This window comes from Lissotriton helveticus, chromosome 5_1 (genome assembly GCF_964261635.1).
Source record: "Lissotriton helveticus chromosome 5_1, aLisHel1.1, whole genome shotgun sequence".
Classification (NCBI taxonomy): Eukaryota; Metazoa; Chordata; class Amphibia; order Caudata; family Salamandridae; genus Lissotriton; species Lissotriton helveticus.
Genome location: NC_136065.1, coordinates 2130016881 through 2130033752, shown reverse-complemented (window position 1 = coordinate 2130033752; position 16872 = coordinate 2130016881). Strand labels below are relative to the sequence as shown.

At 47.0% G+C, this 16872-nt stretch overlaps 1 protein-coding gene across 2 annotated transcripts in view; it reads left to right on the top strand.

The window, feature by feature from the left end:
• Nucleotides 1–4417: 4417 nt before the first annotated feature.
• The window catches only part of FUBP3 (far upstream element binding protein 3), a 303302-nt gene continuing 290847 nt past the window's right edge, over nt 4418–16872 (top strand). For both annotated transcript variants that reach the window (XM_078646216.1, XM_078646214.1), the window contains exon 1: nt 4418–4691. In XM_078646216.1, the coding sequence (XP_078502342.1) occupies nt 4611–4691 (81 nt within the window). In that variant the 5' untranslated portion in view covers nt 4418–4610. The remainder of the gene's footprint in view (nt 4692–16872) is intronic.

Below are 16872 nucleotides of genomic sequence, written 5' to 3'. Positions count from 1 at the left end.
AAGGTTAGGCCCACTTCGGGTCAGTACTGGGGTTCCCCCAGATCCTAGCCCAAGTAAGTCTAAGTTGGCCCTAGTTAGCCTTCTGACTACCTCAAGACCTTTGTCTACCTCATCCCCAGAGAGTTCCTCTTGATCCTCCTCCTCAACTGCATTTGCAGTGTTGGGGAGGTCTGGATCCCCAGAGGTACCCTCTAAGGCTGGCATATTCCCATCTAGCTGAGAAATTTTTCTCGCATCATAGGTCTCTAAGAGACCTATCAGAAAGGGAATGGTGGGGTTAGACCCCTGTTTCAGTTTCCTGGAGGTACACACTTGTCTCATCTCCTGGAAACTGAGAGCTGCATATCTTGAAGTGACCTGTGGAGGGTCAACTGCCACAAGGGGAGTCTCAGTAGACTCTCCCTGGGTAGACATGCTTTTCTAGTGAGGTGTAAGTGGTGCACTTACCTACACTATATGTTTGCCTACTGATCCCTTGCTAGAGTTGTAGTTTAGGGTGTGCTAGGCCCTAGGAGCTACAACAGCTGGTTCAGTAGAACTCAGAGTATTCTAAGCTAAGTTATATGTACCTTAGTACTTATGTGATCTTTCACAAGATATTCTTAGGATATGTGTGGTAAAACAACAGCAAGCTCAAATCCCAACCGCTGCTCACCAATGTGAGAAGTTGGCCTGATATGCAGTGCTCACTATTCTAGTGATCACTATGTATCAGTCCAAACAACCCTTATTGATGATTGGTTGTAAGTCAACCTTATAGACCAGCTATCCTAGTAGCATGGATACGAGCAGTCTAAGGCTAAGACTCTAGAGGGCGTGTTAAGCCAGCTGCTTTACCATCACATTACCCCTTGAACACCAAGTGAAAGGACACCACACAAGTTGTTATGAAAATAAACAGGTATTTATTTATAACAAGTCTACCCTGAACTCTTTATGAGTCAGGGAGCTAAGCACAATACAAAACTCTTAAGAAAATACTTTAAGTCGCACAATTTACACAAATGCCCTAGGGGCACGAAAAACCATATACACAGTAAGTGGAATGCGAACTTGCTAGCAGGTAAGTAATACTTTTCTAGACTTAGGAATCGCTAGGCCTACAATTCTAAACACTGGGATTAGATGCAGGTGGCCTGTGGACGTCGTGTGCAGAGTGGGAACTCTCACGCGTAAGGCGGGAAAAAGTCTATGGAGGCTAGCAGTTGCAAAGTTACTGTTCTCGGGCGAACCCGACTAGGTGGATCAAAAACGGGAGTGGATCCGAAAACTTAGGGTGTTGGACTATGCTGGAGCACCGAAGTACTTAGGTTACCTAGCCCAGGGGCTGCGGCTGCATAGGGTTGAAGTTGCGTCGGAAACCCTCGTTGAAGATCCAGGAGCCTGAAGTGGAAGTTGCTGGCAGGCGGCCAGTGAAGAAAAGTTAGTGGTGATCCAAGCCTGGATCAGGGAAGAAGAAGACCTGAAAGCAGAGGGGACCAAGTTCTGAATCACTAGCCAGTGATTAGATGGGCACCAGAGTGGCACCGGGCGAAGTCACCTCGACCAGGTGAGTGGGCGCTGCTGGGCTCTGCAGTCTCTCGGACCAGGAGGCGTTGTCGGCGACCAGGATGGAGGTGCGAGCTGTCCCATGAAGGTTCTTGCTGTCGACGTCGCTGGACCCAGGATTGGGCAACAAGTCTTGGCAAATGCAAGGCCCACGCGGTGGACCTAAAATGGCGTCTTGAGTGGACCAGGAGGGTCCAGGGTGCTCCTCTTTTGGAGGGGAGCAAGGGCTAGTCTGGAGCAACCAGACCAGCAGTAGTTGTCGTCGTGGGGCATCGTGAGAGGGCCACTAGCCAACGGGCAAGCGACCTGGACAACGCGGTGAGCAGCAAAGAGCAGAAGGGCCCCACGCAGATCTCGTGGATGCAGGGGGGCTGAACTTCGGTGCTGGAGCTGCTCAGGGTCGGGGCTTCTCTTACCCCAAAGCACTCAGTCGAGGGTCACTCGGGAGTCGTGCTGGACAAGCGTCGTGCAGTTCTGAAGATGGCCGGTCCCTCGAGGTCTCGTCACACCCACGGATCACAGCTGGGCTGATGATGTAGGTTGAGGTCAGAGGTGCCAGGGAAGCCGGTTCTCGTCGTGCTGGAGCAGTCTTGATCCGAAGGAGAGACCGGCAACAAACCGCGAAGCTTGGTTGGTGCCTGCTGCTGCAGGGTGACTACTCCTTAGTCACAAGGGAGAATCTTGGGAAGAAGTCTTGAGTTCCTTTCGTGGAAAGTAGTTTCAGGATTCAAAGATGATCTGATTTGGAAGGGGGCCAGTTCCTACCTTTATCCTGCAAAAAGGGGCTGGCACGCGACTAAGTCCTGCCGTATGGGTGGGACTAGGAGGGGGGTGGTTACACCCCTCTCCTTTGGCGGGCTTTCCCCAGATCAGGGGCTGGAGTGTCCCTGGAACTGGTTCAAGCCGGCCTATGCATAGTGAGCACCGGGGTGCCACTTGCAGTCACCTTCCTCTGAAGCCTTGCCTACCTAGGATACACAAAATCCTGTCTGGGACGGTGCTGGCACCGCCCCTGGCAGGAAACCCTTTGTCCTTATCTCCTGCTCTGGGAGGACTCATAGCAGCAGGAGGGCAGACTTGTGTCTCGGTGGCAGCATCCATTTTGTGGAGCTAAGGGCTCTGTTTGACTTTAACCGGGGTTACAGGTTACATACATGTCGTGTCCCTCTAGAAGGGTGGAATGCTAACCCCGTCGCCAGAATTGGCGAGGGGTTAGTATTCCAAGTCGTATGACACCTTACTCGACATGTTTTGATAAAGCGATACCAGAGTTGGCATATAACCGCGAGGATTATAATGCACTTAAGAGTATATGGTATGCGATATCATGGAAATGGCTAAGGGATGGATCCCGAAAGCCGCAGACAGGCTCAGCTCATGCCAGAGCACTATCTCACACGATTCCAAGCACTCTGCCTTCAGGATTGTCAAGGCCTGCCATAGGAGTGACTGATAGGAGATCTGTGTGCCCATTTAGGTTTAGATATAGGAATACTATATCTAAAGCAAAGGGTGATTACACCACCTTGCCCCAGCTGTCGTGCAGCCAGTTGTGTCAGATTTAGTTAGTCAGTCCAGGGGTGGCATAATACATGCTGCAGCCCCTGGGAGACTTCTGGGTGCACCTCAGCCCTGGGTACAGGGACTTGAGAGGGCCCAGTGCCAATTCAGTACCTGGGTACAATTTGGAGTAGAGAGAACAGCTAGGCTGTGGGTCTGATTAGCAGGCCCACAGCCAGGGAAAGTCGTAAACCAGTGAAGCAAAAAGCAAAAATCTGGGTGATCATAGGATTGCAGACCCTACTCTCCTACATTAACTAGCTGGTGCAGCAGCAAAGAAAGAGGAAGGAGTTCAGTTTCATGGGGTTATATACGGAAATGGGGGAACGGTGATTGGTGTACAGTGGGAGGGCGATGCCTTCCGGGTTATCTAGTTTAAAGTTTCATTGGCTGCTGTAAATGCTTCAGTAAAGAAAGAGAAGCATAATCAGAAGCCTCTGTTTCCTAACATAGAATCCTCACCCTGCGCCCATAATAGAATTGAAACTTTCAGTCACGAGCGCTATGAATTTTTTTGGGTATTGCTGGTAATTAACTTCAGTAGCAGCCGCCCAAAGCATTTGTTTGCTTTTGATACTTGCACAAGTGCCACCATTGCCTACGTAACGTTTGTTCTTGTGCTTGAGTGTCTGCCATATATTGCAGTATTATACCTCTACTTGTACTTTGCACGCTTTTGTAACTTGCACACTTATCACTTTTTTCTCTTGTAATGTACCGTTTGCTACCTCTTGTATTTTGTTTGCTCACAATTGTCACCTTTGCCTCATGTAACGTAACGTTTGGTTTTGGGATTTGTTCAATTGTAATTGTCTCCTCATGTATCATTACTGTTCCTATTGTGAAGCGCTCTGACACCTTCGGGTAAAGTCTGCGCTATATAAAAACGCATAAAATAAATAAATACATAAATAAATTAAATAAATAAAATAAAAAATAAATAAACATTTCAAGAGTGCCTGTAATCTTCTTCCTGCTCTTGCTCATAAATACAATATATTGATCCACAAAACTCGGAAGCATGCCCCCATAAATCTGTAGGCAGTAGGGTGCAGAGTAGGAGGCTCAGGGCTTCCCCCAGTCAAGCCAGCACAGCAGTCCTAACAGCAGGAGTCTGCGCATGCGCCGCACCACGCGACGGCCGGGCTGCTCAGCACAGCAGTCCTATCAGCTGGAGACTGCGCATGCGCCGCACCGCGCGACAGCTAGGCTTCTCACGCACCAGCATGGCATGGCAGTCCTTCCATTACTACGGCGCACGTCCGGCCTCGTTCTTACAGCACGTGACGTCATGACGCAAACTCCTACCGCTTACATCGCATTGACCTTTACGTTCAGGGACGCGGTGGCGTTGGCTCCATACCGGAAGTGAGCGCTCTAACGCTCGCGCGTGTCGTTTCCGTTTCCGGGTAGCGGGCCCCCCGAGCGCTGTGAGAGGCCGGAACGGAGCGGCGGCCAAGGCCCGAGGAGGCCTGCAGGGGGGGGTCTGGGGGGGCACCGCTATGGCTGAACTGGTGCAAAGCGCCAACCCCGGGGGGATGAAATCAGACGGCTTCGCAGACGTGTTACAGCGGGCCCGGCAGGTGAGGGGAGGGCAGGGGGGCCCGGTGCTCCTGGGGCGGCCCCAGCGGGCGGGGCGGCGGGGGGAGGTCTCCAGGAGAGCGACACCGGTGGGTCGGAGAGCAAGGCCATGTGGGCCTGGGCCGCCACACTTCTGGGCAGGGCGGGGAGGGGCCTGGGAGCTCGGAATAAGTTTGAGAGTCTGCCACATGTGAGGGTATGGGCAGTGCCAACCATGCCCGGAGGCGGGCAGGTGTCGGCCTACTTTACACTGTAGGTTTATAAGCGAATGCTACAGTGCTGCAAGTTTAGCCCCCCCCCGCCCTGCAACTTTAGCCCCCGGCCCCAGTGCTGTAACTTTAGCCCCCCTGGCCCAGTGCTGCAACTTTAGCCCCCAGCACTAGTGCTGCAACTTTAGCCCCCAGTGCTGCAACTTTAGCCCCAGTGCTGCAGCTTTAGCCCCCCAGCACCAGTGCTGCAACTTTAGCCCCCCCCGCACCAGTGCTGCAACTTTAGCCCCCCCAGCCCCAGTGCTGCAACTTTAGCCCCCCCAGCCCCAGTGCTGCAACTTTAGCCCCCCCAGCCCCAGTGCTGCAACTTTAGCCCCCCCAGCCCCAGTGCTGCAACTTTAGCCCCCCCAGCCCCAGTGCTGCAACTTTAGCCCCCCAGCCCCAGTGCTGCAACTTTAGCCCCCCCAGCCCCAGTGCTGCAACTTTAGCCCCCCCAGCCCCAGCGCTGCAACTTTAGCCCCCCAGCGCTGCAACTTTAGCCCCCCAGCGCTGCAACTTTAGCCCCCAGCCCCAGCGCTGCAACTTTAGCCCCCCAGCCCCAGCACTGCAACTTTAGCCCCCCCAGCCCCAGCACTGCAACTTTAGCCCCCCCAGCCCCAGTGCTGCAACTTTAGCCCCCCCAGCCCCAGTGCTGCAACTTTACCCCCCCAGCCCCAGTGCTGCAACTTTAGCGCCCCAGTGCTGCAACTTTAGCGCCCCAGTGCTGCAACTTTAGCCCCCCTGCCCCAGTGCTGCAACTTTAGCCCCCCGCACGAGTCTCTGAACTTGAACACGTCTATAGCTACACTAGTGAGGTCATATAGGGATCAGATTTTGGTTCATTTGATTCTTTCTTTTTGGAAATTTACACAGTGCACCCTTGCTTATGAATGTATGGCTGAGCCTCTTATCTCCAAGGCGGACTTAGAGGAGGAATTCCTACGACACGTGGTTCAATACTAGACTGTTGTCTTCTCTCTCCGCTCTTTGTGTAAGGTGCCGTGTTTCGTGGAGTTCTTGCTATAGGGCAGTTTGTTTGAGTGGTATGATTACTTTAAGGTCCTCTTCTACTGCATCTGTATTGGTGGGGTGTTAGGTCTCATTTTGGAGAGCTGGTGGTTGCCTAGACACACTTAAGTTCTTTGGGTCATGCAGTATGTTGCGTTATGTTAATTTGGGGTTGGGACCCAAACTACCAGTCAATGGCACAGGCACTGTGCCATGATTCTATGTTGTAAACCATCAGAAAGTATGTGAATGCCATCTGTTTCAGACTTGTACGTCTTTGTAAGATGAGAGCACTTTGGAGTAACCGTTATACTAGTTTGTGGTCCATTTTTTTTTTTTTTTTTTTTTTTTTTTTCATGGTGGGAGCACCCTTACTTTAGCTCAAACTTTGTATACCCCTGTACTACTTCCTGGTTTCATCCTTTCCAAAGAGTTGAGATGCATGCTTGTTTCAGCCACATGGCTTGTACTTTTATGATCTTGCTAAACTCCTGACATAGAGCAGAAACCCTGCCTACTGAACACTGACCAGCCCAATTAGGTTCTTGTATTAACCCTGCAGTTCCTTTTGACTTCTGTTGTTCCTTTTGACTTCTGCTGAACCCCACTATGAGCAGGGTACTCAAGGCATAAGTAGCTTTTACAATTTGAATCTAAAAAGTGTACACAAAAATGCAGAAATGTATACATAAAAAACATTACTATTTTATATAATTAAAAAATAAAATACCAAAATCGAAATTCTAATTTTATTTAAGCCAGACTCTAGATCATCGCTTGTCTTTTACGCTCCTAATACATGCTCCTTTTTGTGGCACGTGTCAGCTCTTCAATTCAGGCCACCCCTTTTCTATTGTAGATTGTTTGTTGTGACCATGCTGTCCTATCTGACTCTGTAAAGTCACAAGGCATAACTTGTCAATGAAGGACCACATCAAGAACTCTGTAAAAAGTGTGTTTTACTCTCTAAAACACCTCCAAGAAAATTAAATATTTCATCCCTCAAGATGAGCTCAAGACAATTGTACAATCCCTAGTCCTTTCTTAACTGGATTATGGAAACTCCATCCTAAAAGGGTCACCAAAAGCACACCTAGCCCCACTAAGGTCAGTCCTTAACATGACCGCTCGATTCATAACTGGTGTAAAAAGATTCAAACACATCTCACCAACCATCAACTGGCTTCCCATAGAAGGTAGATGTATTTACAAACTGGGCTGGATCTTACACAAGGCCCTTCACGCCCAATCCCCCAACTACCTAAACAGCAAACTAGTAAAAGCAGGAAAATCCAGAACTCTGTGAAGCATCAACTCACTTCTTCTCATCCCTCCGAAACTGAAAGAAAACGACTCAGTGCCAGTCCTTCTCTGGTAACGTACCCAGGATGTGGAACACACTCCCTACTGACCTCAGATGCAACCCATCCTTCTCTTGCTTCAAAAAGGACCTGAAAATCCTCCTCAACCAATACTTTACCTTCCAAGTCAACCAACCTAGGCTTCAATAACCTCATGAACTCCCCCCCCCCCCCCCCCCCCCCCCCTCACACTCTGACCTTCAAGGACGGTGATTATCTGACTGTGTCAACCACCTGCGTCTTTCTCCCCTCACTGGATACATAAGTATTTTGTCTTTGCATATTTTTTTATGCATCCTCATGTTATGCAATTTTTCTTTTCCTTTGTGTATGTAAAGTGCTCTGATACCCACGGGTCTAGCTAGCTTTATAAAACTTTATAAATAAAAAAAAGGATAACTTTTTTTTAGAATTCAATTTTAAATTCCTTCACAAGAAAATAACATTTTGAAATCAGTATTATATTTTAACTTTGTGTGTATAGTTTATTAATCTGCTAATATTTAACTTGTCAAACAGTTGTGAGCCCACATGAGGAGGTGTTGCGGACCCTGGGTTAAAAACTTCTGTACTTTATTAACTGTTCAGTATCGGTGGTCCCTTAGCCATGGCGTGCATTTGCTATTGGACTTTGTCACATTTCAGGCACATGTTAACATCTATTGAAAGGTCAATGACCACAGTGGTGGTGGTTGCGGAGAGGTTATAGGATGCAGAAATTGCAGGAACACCAATGCTTTGATACACGACCTCTGTCGTGCATGTTAATGGGAAATTTCAGACAGCGTGCCCACATGCCTGCCGTTCTACTGGAGCAATGCTGTTTACATAAGTACATAACACTGTCGGTCTCATTCCCTGTGCAGGCCCCGTAAAGAGCGTACCTCTCAACCAATTGAGTCTTCAGTGAGAACGAAATTTGATATTGGTGGCATTTTAATTCATTTGGAATCAGACATGAACTCTTTAAAGGGTGAAGGTTTTGCAGGGCGAGTGACCCCCTCACCCCCTGAAATGTGTGGGAAGCATTTGTTATGCTAGGGGGATAAACAAGGTTAGAGGTGTGTAAGGGAAAATTGCCTTTCAATGGGCCATTTCATCTTTATTCTTTGGTTATGATTAATCTTGCTTAGTCGTTTGGAAGCCCCTTTTCACAATTGTGTTGGAATGTGTTCTTTCCCAGTTGGTTACTTATGTGAAATCATCGGTCAATGAATTGCTGAGGCTAGTGTCTTGTTAACTGTTGAATTGCAAGAGTTTCCTACTGTTATTGACCTGACACTGTTACTTTTCAAATCCACCCAGCCCATTAGAAGTGATTTTTCTTTACCCATCCAGTTACTCCTGTGAGCCATTTTAATGCACTTGCCTGATACTCTGTAGAGAATACAATAATCACTATCCTGAGATAAGCACATTGTGATGCAACCTTAGAACCATGGTCATGCAACCTTAGAACCATGCTTACAACCCCATTGTGAGTTAAACTAATTCTAAGTGGGACACCCCCTACATTGTATGTCGTTCACCCTTCCATGCCTCAAAATCCTAAGCAAAGTTCTGGGAAGAAATATCCACACTATTATAAACGTCCTTGTTGAACGGAAATTGTGTATTGCTCTGCATTACAGCTGTTTAACATGGGAACATGCCCAGATAATCTACTGGTGAATTGTTTTTTAACAAACTTTGGCTTTCCTCACAGATTATTTGCAACTCTCTTTAGGCTGCAATCTACTTTGAAACATGCCTCTGCAACCCAGAGGCTCGCCTTTACCATGTTTTACATAGATTACTGCTTGCACCCCAAACTTTACTGGCTTTTAAACTGCACAATATATTATTTTCAACGTGAACAACCACACTTGTCTCTAGGACTTATACAAATCCCATAGATGGATCCACACTTATACACACTTAACCCAATGCTGTAACTTACTACAGGTCCTTTACTAATAACTTATTCTTTTTGAATGATGTGTGAGTTTATGTAGTAACATGAATAGCAGTATCCTGGCTAATATATACATTTCTTTATTCTGTATTTCATAATAGAAATCCATAAAAGCAGTATTGTACATATTACAGTAATAAGCAGAAGATCAGTTATACAGTAAAACTAAAAAGAAATAGTTAAAAAGAATATTACTTCACATTTCTTCATTAAATTCATTGTTCTTTGTTTTGGGCGTGTTACTTACAAGTTTTTTCTGTGTTTAAAAATACATTTCAAAAAGTTAACAACATGATAACAAATGGTTTCAGACTCTAAAAACTGAAGGCGCAACATGGCAGGACGGCACTGCTGAAACCCCACGATTTTAAAAATGATAGCAGCCAAAATTTGCGATGATCATGATACAATTTGCAAAACAGTACAGTATGTATGGTGGTCTGCACTGATATATCCTCACAAGGACAAATACCTAAAATTGGCTCCCAAGCATTCGTCGCGGGAAAAGCTACTAACCGATGGAAAAGGTTTAGTCTGAATCTGGTTAGTAGAAGTCGATCGAAAATACCAATTTCAAGCGTTAGATAAGGCTGGATGGTGATGGTAGTCTGGACCATAATTGCGTGATGGACAGCGGCTTTCCCTATTTCGCTGGCGAGCCTTAGTCCATCTAAATGGCTCAAGGCCATTGCTTTCAGATCTTTCTTAGGTATCTCGCTGATCTTTGCTGGTGTGGTGTAAAATGTCTCTAGGCCTAGGTCTGTGAGGAAATTTCTAATATAGACGAGCCATCTTATTTTTACCGAATGATCTAGTGCCATTGAGTCTGCCATGATCCATTTGGTTAACATGTTTTTATCAGAGGTCCAAGTACGCCGCCATAATAGGTTGGATTTTTGCCAGGTCCTCTGTGTGGTATACCTAGTTCAGTGTGGCATGCTTATGTAGAAGATGGTCTTGGTGCTGCAAGGAGAAATCTTAGGAATGAGTTTTCTGCGACCTGTAAAGCACTAACATCTGCATGCCCCCAGACGCCTGCCCCGCACAGTGCAATTGTCTGGCATTTAGCACTGTAAATTTTCAGTAATTCCACAGGCGACCGTTTGCCCAATTTTTGTGAGGACATCAGGGCTGCTATTGCTCTCTTAAAACAATGCTTCCTAGCCTCGACTGCCGCTTTCCAGGTCAATTTTTCATCTATGTGATGCCTAAATAGGGGTACTGGGCCGTCACTTCAAGTTTTTGATTATTAAGGAATATGTCCTTGGGCCGTTTTCTCCCTGTGCCTGCCACCATTACGAAGGTCTTCTTAATATTAATGTGGAGGTCAAGACTGCCCATGAAATCCGAGTACCTCGAGAGTGCCTTCTGTAATTCACGCGGGGTGCGTGCCAGTACGACGGCATCGTCTGCATAGAGCAGAGCGGGAATCGGGCGTTGTTTTGCTTGTGGGAGGTCCTGGGCCCCCCTCAAAAGCTCCACCTCCAAGCTGTTTGTATAGAGGGAGAATAAGAAGGCTGCCAGGACACATCCTTGCCTGACTCCACGCTCTACTCCAAAAGGTGCCGACAACTCGCCCTTTGTACCGAAACGGACTCTCGCGGAAGCCTTGGAATATAATTCCCTCAAGAAATCTAAAAGTGGGGGATCCACTCCCATTTGTGACAGTACAGACCAGAGCTTTGTGTGGGACACGCAATCGAAAGCTGCGGACAAGTCCACATACACCATGTAGAGTCTGTCCTGTTATGCGTGAATATATTTTCCCAAAATCATAGATAGATTTAAGGCCTGTTCTACTGTCCCGAAGCCTTCCAGGAATCCAAATTGTAAATCGGACAGGACACCCCTTTCCTCCGCCCACTGCTGGAGTCGCTCAAGGACAACCCTGCCAGCTACCTTGCCCAACGAGACCAGCAGTGAAATAGGACGGTAGCAAGTAGGGTCCTGGCGGTCTCCCTTTTTAAAAATTGGGACCATGACGGACTTGGTCCAAGACTCCAAAAGCCCCTTTTTTGCGGCTGCCGTACATACCCTAGTAAGTATGGGGGCCCAGAGGTCTACGTTGTATTTGAAAATGTCCACCGGGACTCCGTCGGGCCCCGGAAGTTTTCCATTTTTACTTAGTTTTAGAGCCAGGAGGACCTCAGAAATGTCAAATTCTATGGAAATAGGGTATACGGCGGCTGCATGGGTTTCATCATCACTTTCTATATGTGTTTTCCTTTTTTGGAAGATTTTTGAAAAATGGGATACCCAAACTCCTTCTTCTATAGCCACTTCGATTTTAGGGATGTTATCGTCTACCAGGAATGGGGACCTTACTACTCTCCAAAAGGCCTCGCTATTTTTATCAATGGCACTTTTGTGTAGTTCGTCCCACAAAGCCTGTTTTAGTTCGGCCTTTCTCTGATTCCGCGCGAACAGATATTCTTTTCTGAGTGTGGCAATTAACTGAGGATCTCTATCATCGTTGTTCAGGGCCACTTTTAATTTAGAGTGTGCCAGTGTGCAGTCATGGTTAAACCAACCTTTCTTATTTGATGATTCTGCTTTTGGCTTTGCTGTGAGAAGGCTCTTGATTGTGTCTAGAATTATGGAGAAATTGCTTAAAACTTCCTCCTCTATCACCGTTAGATATAGGCATTTTATGATGTGGGGCTAGACAGATTTAATCAACTCTTCAGTAATTTGCTCGGGATTTATCTTCCCCCCCCCCCCATTTTAAAGTGTACCCATTTAGCTGACCCATATGTAATTTATTCTGGCTCAGAGCTTTTACTATCGTTAATGTAAGGGATTGTTGATGGATTAGATTCAGTTCTAACCTAAGGGCCGAATGGTCACTTAGTGTGTTAGGTAGAACCTCGAAGTGCTTGGCCCTGTTTAACAGTCCATCCGATAGGAGGATATAGTCGACTGTTGAGTGGTGTCCCCTCCCCACATATGTTGGCTCTAACTGCTTGATGTTACAGTTCAAGCTATTGACTATTTGAAGATCCAAGTCTGATAATAGGTCGTTCATCGCAGTACCCAGTTTGGTATGACGGAAATGGGTAAGGGGGTTATCCAGCTCAGTCGCCATCCCACCACAATTTTTTTCAAAATGTGGGCAAGGATGTAGATTGAAGCCCCCCTCCCCCCACCCCCCATAGGAAAAAAACAGCACCTTTACCTCCTTTAGCCTGTCAAAGATTAGAGCGTTTCTCATTAAGGTTTGATACCACCCTCAGAAATTCTCCTTCCTCCAAGTTGTTATAGAAATTAATAAGCAGAACTCTCATTTTTGGGTAAAGAAAGGGAGAGAAGCTGAAAATTAACATCCAGTTCAAAAGTAGTTATTTTTAATTGCTGGATAGTGTTTGCTATATAAATATTTAATCCCCCCTTAGGCCTGCCCATGCTCCCTATCAATGCTGGGGAAAAATACGTCCTAAATCCCAGGAGGTGAAGTTCTGTCAATGACCATGTCTCCTGAAGGCAGATAATTTGTTGTCTACCTAGGAAGCTCATGGCGCTCCCATCTTCAATCTTGGAGCGAAGACCGGCGATGTTCCAAAAAACAACGCCCAAAACTTGGGTGTGCTTATTGAGAACATCTCCTATATGTGGTTCAGAGGTAAGCTCCGGCTCCACTGACTTAGGCCTCAGATGGATGGTCAATCGACTGACTCAAGACCACTATATCTATTCATCGTTGGGATTCCATTCCAGCCCTCCCAACATGGTGGCTCTCTATAGGAATCCCTCTGATGTTGTCCTCCCCACTCTTCCCTCTCTCTACCCCGATATGGAGGGCCCACTGTGTGCCAGGATCCATCGTAATGGTAACCATTACGGTGTCTCGGGGGGTAAAACAAGGAAAGGCGCTTTGTTCCTATACGGCCAGTTAAACTCGGGTGTTCCCACGAACAGATATGGTCAACCAATCTAGGATCTTCAAAGGTAATAAGGACGCAGTCTCCCTGTATTGTTTTCCTGCCATGCCCTACCCAAGGAGCTCTTCTAACCATCAGGATCGTGGTTGAACAATAGGGCGGAAGTGGCCGGTTCGTACTAAGCTAATGTTGGGCCTTGTTCTTTAGTGACCAATTTGGTTCAGATTTTTGATCCGCCAGTCCTGGGACGCCAGTCATTACGACAACAAAGGGACTCGCTTCTGGCGGCAGGTTGACGGAAAATCTTCCGTCAGAAGGTCCTCTATCCCACCCTCTGTTCAGTTGTGTTGGTGGTGTTTTTGGACCTGTGTTGGTATGTTGAAAGTTCGGCTAGTACTTTTTCTATCTTAGACAGCATAACTTCTAATGGTGTAAAAATTTGCTTTAGTAAGTCTCCAATTTTTAATAGCAGTTGGGTGTTGGAATTATCATCTGCCTCCTTTCTTAATGGTGAATTGGTTGCAATTTCTACACTAATAGGGGCCGGGGTGTCATGTGGTGTGTGATGTATAATCACCGTGTGGATGTCCTGATCTCCTGTCAAAGGGGTACAGAGGCGCTTCTCTGCTGTCTTAATTGGAGCTTTATTGTTTTTTTTAGCTTTTTGATTTGTTGGGCCTGCAGGTTTTTTTTTTTCCTTATTGCTCCCTCTCTCCTCCCTCTTGACTGCCTTATCTCTTCAGGGGTAGTTTGGATCGCTAAATCTGGGGTCTTTTCTAGATCCAAAGTTAATTGTGTTTCAGAAAGCTGTGAGACCGATAGGTCGACTGTGTTTGGTAAACTCTGCCTTTGACCACAGCCTTCACTCCGTCTTGAATCCCTACGGTGATCCGGCGTTCTTGCATCAGCCAGGTGACCCATGGAGGATCTTTTTGCGTTAGCTAAATCTTGGGACACTCTACGTTCCATGAGCGAAATGCTCTGGTCTATAAACGAGTTAGCCCTGGTGATGAAGCTATCTATAGGACCTATGAGTTGCCCTTCCTTTGCGGCGGTTTTACTTCTGCTTCCTCGTGTAGACATAATAAAAATTTAAGGAATACTAAAGTTAAGATAAAAACAGTGAGTGATAAATTTAAATATCCCTGTTATTAATTTAGGACAGAAGAAAGGGTACAAACAGTTCGGAAGATAGTCCTGGGTGATGGTAGTTTTTAGAAGGGGGGGCCCAGCCCGGTCTTTAACGGGCTACAACGGGCCCGCCCTTGGCCCGGCTCCATCCCGCGCGCGTCCCGGGTGCGCGATGTAAGGCGTGCCTTTATGTGAGGAAGGCTGGGGGCGGGAAGAGTCACAGGTGCGCCTGGTGTACTTCGGGCACAGAACTCTGGGACTCGCGGTCCCGCACCCTCACAGCCAAGTCTCCACCCCGGCAAAAGCGCAAAAGGTCCAGGCAGGACGGGTCCTCAGCAGTCCTCCAAACGGCAGGGAAGAAAGAATACCTCCAAACGGCCGCGAGCCGTAGATAAGCACAGGGAAGGCTGGGGGCGGGAAGAGTCACAGGTGCGCCTGATGTACTTCGCGCACAGAACTCTGGGACTCGTAGTCCCGCACAGCCAAGTCTCCACCCCGTCAAAAGCGCAAAAGGTCCAGGCAGGACAGGTCCTCAGCAGTTCTCCAAACGGCAGGGAAGAAAGAATACCTCCAAACGACTGCGATCCTGGCTAATGTAATTTGAGATGTTATTGGTAATGTCATTTAACATCTCATGAATGATGTAGTATATGATGCGATACAGAAAAGGGGGTGGTGATGAACAGAGTGTCTGAATTAAGCAGACCACTCTTACCCAGTCCAAAGATCAGGGCTTGATCCATCACCGTTATTTATCTCACTGCCCCATCCCAGCTCAGAACCTGGCTATATGCAAATTAGTCTGTCCCTGGCCCAGTGCATCATGGGAACAGGGCAGACCAAACTACCAAGCCAATTCTTCACCAGAAAGGAGACAAGCTACCGGGGACCGGTTACTGGCACAAATTATAGTAGGTGCACAAAATTAGTGCAGGCAAATTTCATTGGTTTTTAGTTTTCAAGAGTTCTCATCTCATTACAACACGAACTATAATGTCCCGTAGCGCTTTTTTTCTGGCAAATTTCAGAGACTTCAAAAATGTTAAGATTTACCATCCCCAACTATAATGCAACTTTAAACCTTGGTATTTTCAGTGAATGTGTTTGTGTGTGTTTTTATTTCTCTATAAATCCTATTTAAATTTGAGTTTATGCCCAACCCAGCCTCTGGCCAGGGCCTGCACCTCCACCCACAGTCATCCATACCCCCCACTTTGAACAGCAGTGCGCAGCTCGATTTTGGTGCAGGGCCTGGCCTGCAAGTCCAGTTGTTGGGCAACTGCCTGCTAAGCACTGCAGGGGATATAATGCAATTCCTGGCACCGCGTCCAACCCCTACGGGCCACCACTGTGGTCATTTGGCCATGTGCCCAACCGGCTGTAGATTGCCAGCCTTCACTCCACATACCCATCTCATTGTGAATAGTTTTTTTTTTTTAAATGTTTTATCAGTTTCACAATACCAGTACCATGGTACCTCGGGATGCTGCGGCACCAAGTCTTGTAATGATGGCAACAACATAATACCCGTGTTGCTACCAGCCAACAATTTTGGCCAATTAGATCATATTTTTCCACCAACTGTACAGATCTCTGTACAGATATTTGTGCTGCCACCTTTCTTGCCCGCCTAGGCAGATTTTAAACTCTGATTTCTTGAAAATTGCTGAATGGATTTAATGCAAATAAAAAGCACGCTTTTTGATTAAGGTTTTAGTATTTTACTGAATTTAGTGGAATTCGTTCACCCCCTTTTTTTTTTTCTCTATTGGGGGGCAAACATTCCAATGGTGATTAACATGGGAAATCTCACTTTTAAGACACTCCCACACACTTTTCTTGGCTTGTGTTTGACAGATCTACTTGAAACTTTCTATGAAGGAGCCCAAGTGGACTAACTTGTTTGGGGAATATTCTGTGTAGATTAATCAAACGACACCAAAATTATTAAAGAAATTAAAAATGCGTTTCCTATGGAGACTGTGACCCAACTATACACCATGGCTACTGCCACTGTGCAACTTAGGCTGAGGTGTTCTTCATGGAGGTGTGAAAGTTGATTTTGTCATAGTGGGGTTTGCTGAGTGAGAGGCCAAGCTAGGTGTCGGCGTAGGATATGTTGATGTTGAGGGTGGGACTGGTGGATGGGCTTGTCAGGATGGTGTGCTTGGGCTGTGAAGAGAGGGAGACCAATCGTCTCTGTGCACCCCGTGAGGAAGGATTCCATCAATTTAAGAGTGTCATCCTTTATGCCGATCTGGTGCAGATAGTTGATGAGTATGTGGAGGGAGACTGTGTCGAAGGCGGTGGAAAGGTAGAGTAGGATTAGGGCAGGTGACAACCCCCACCCCCCTTATTAGGGTATGGATGTAATCTGTCGTGGCGATCAAGGCTGTCTCTGTGCTGTCGTTGGCTCTGAATTCTTAATGAGAGTTGGCTAGAAGGTTGTTTCTCTCTGGGTATTTGGTGAGTTGGAGGCTGTTGGCCTTCTCCAGGACTTGACTGGGAACTGAAGCATCAAGATGGGGCTGTCGTTTTGTAGGGCGTTTGGCTCTGCTTAGGGTTACTTGAGGAGCGGGTTGGACCTCTTAAGTGTTGCAAGG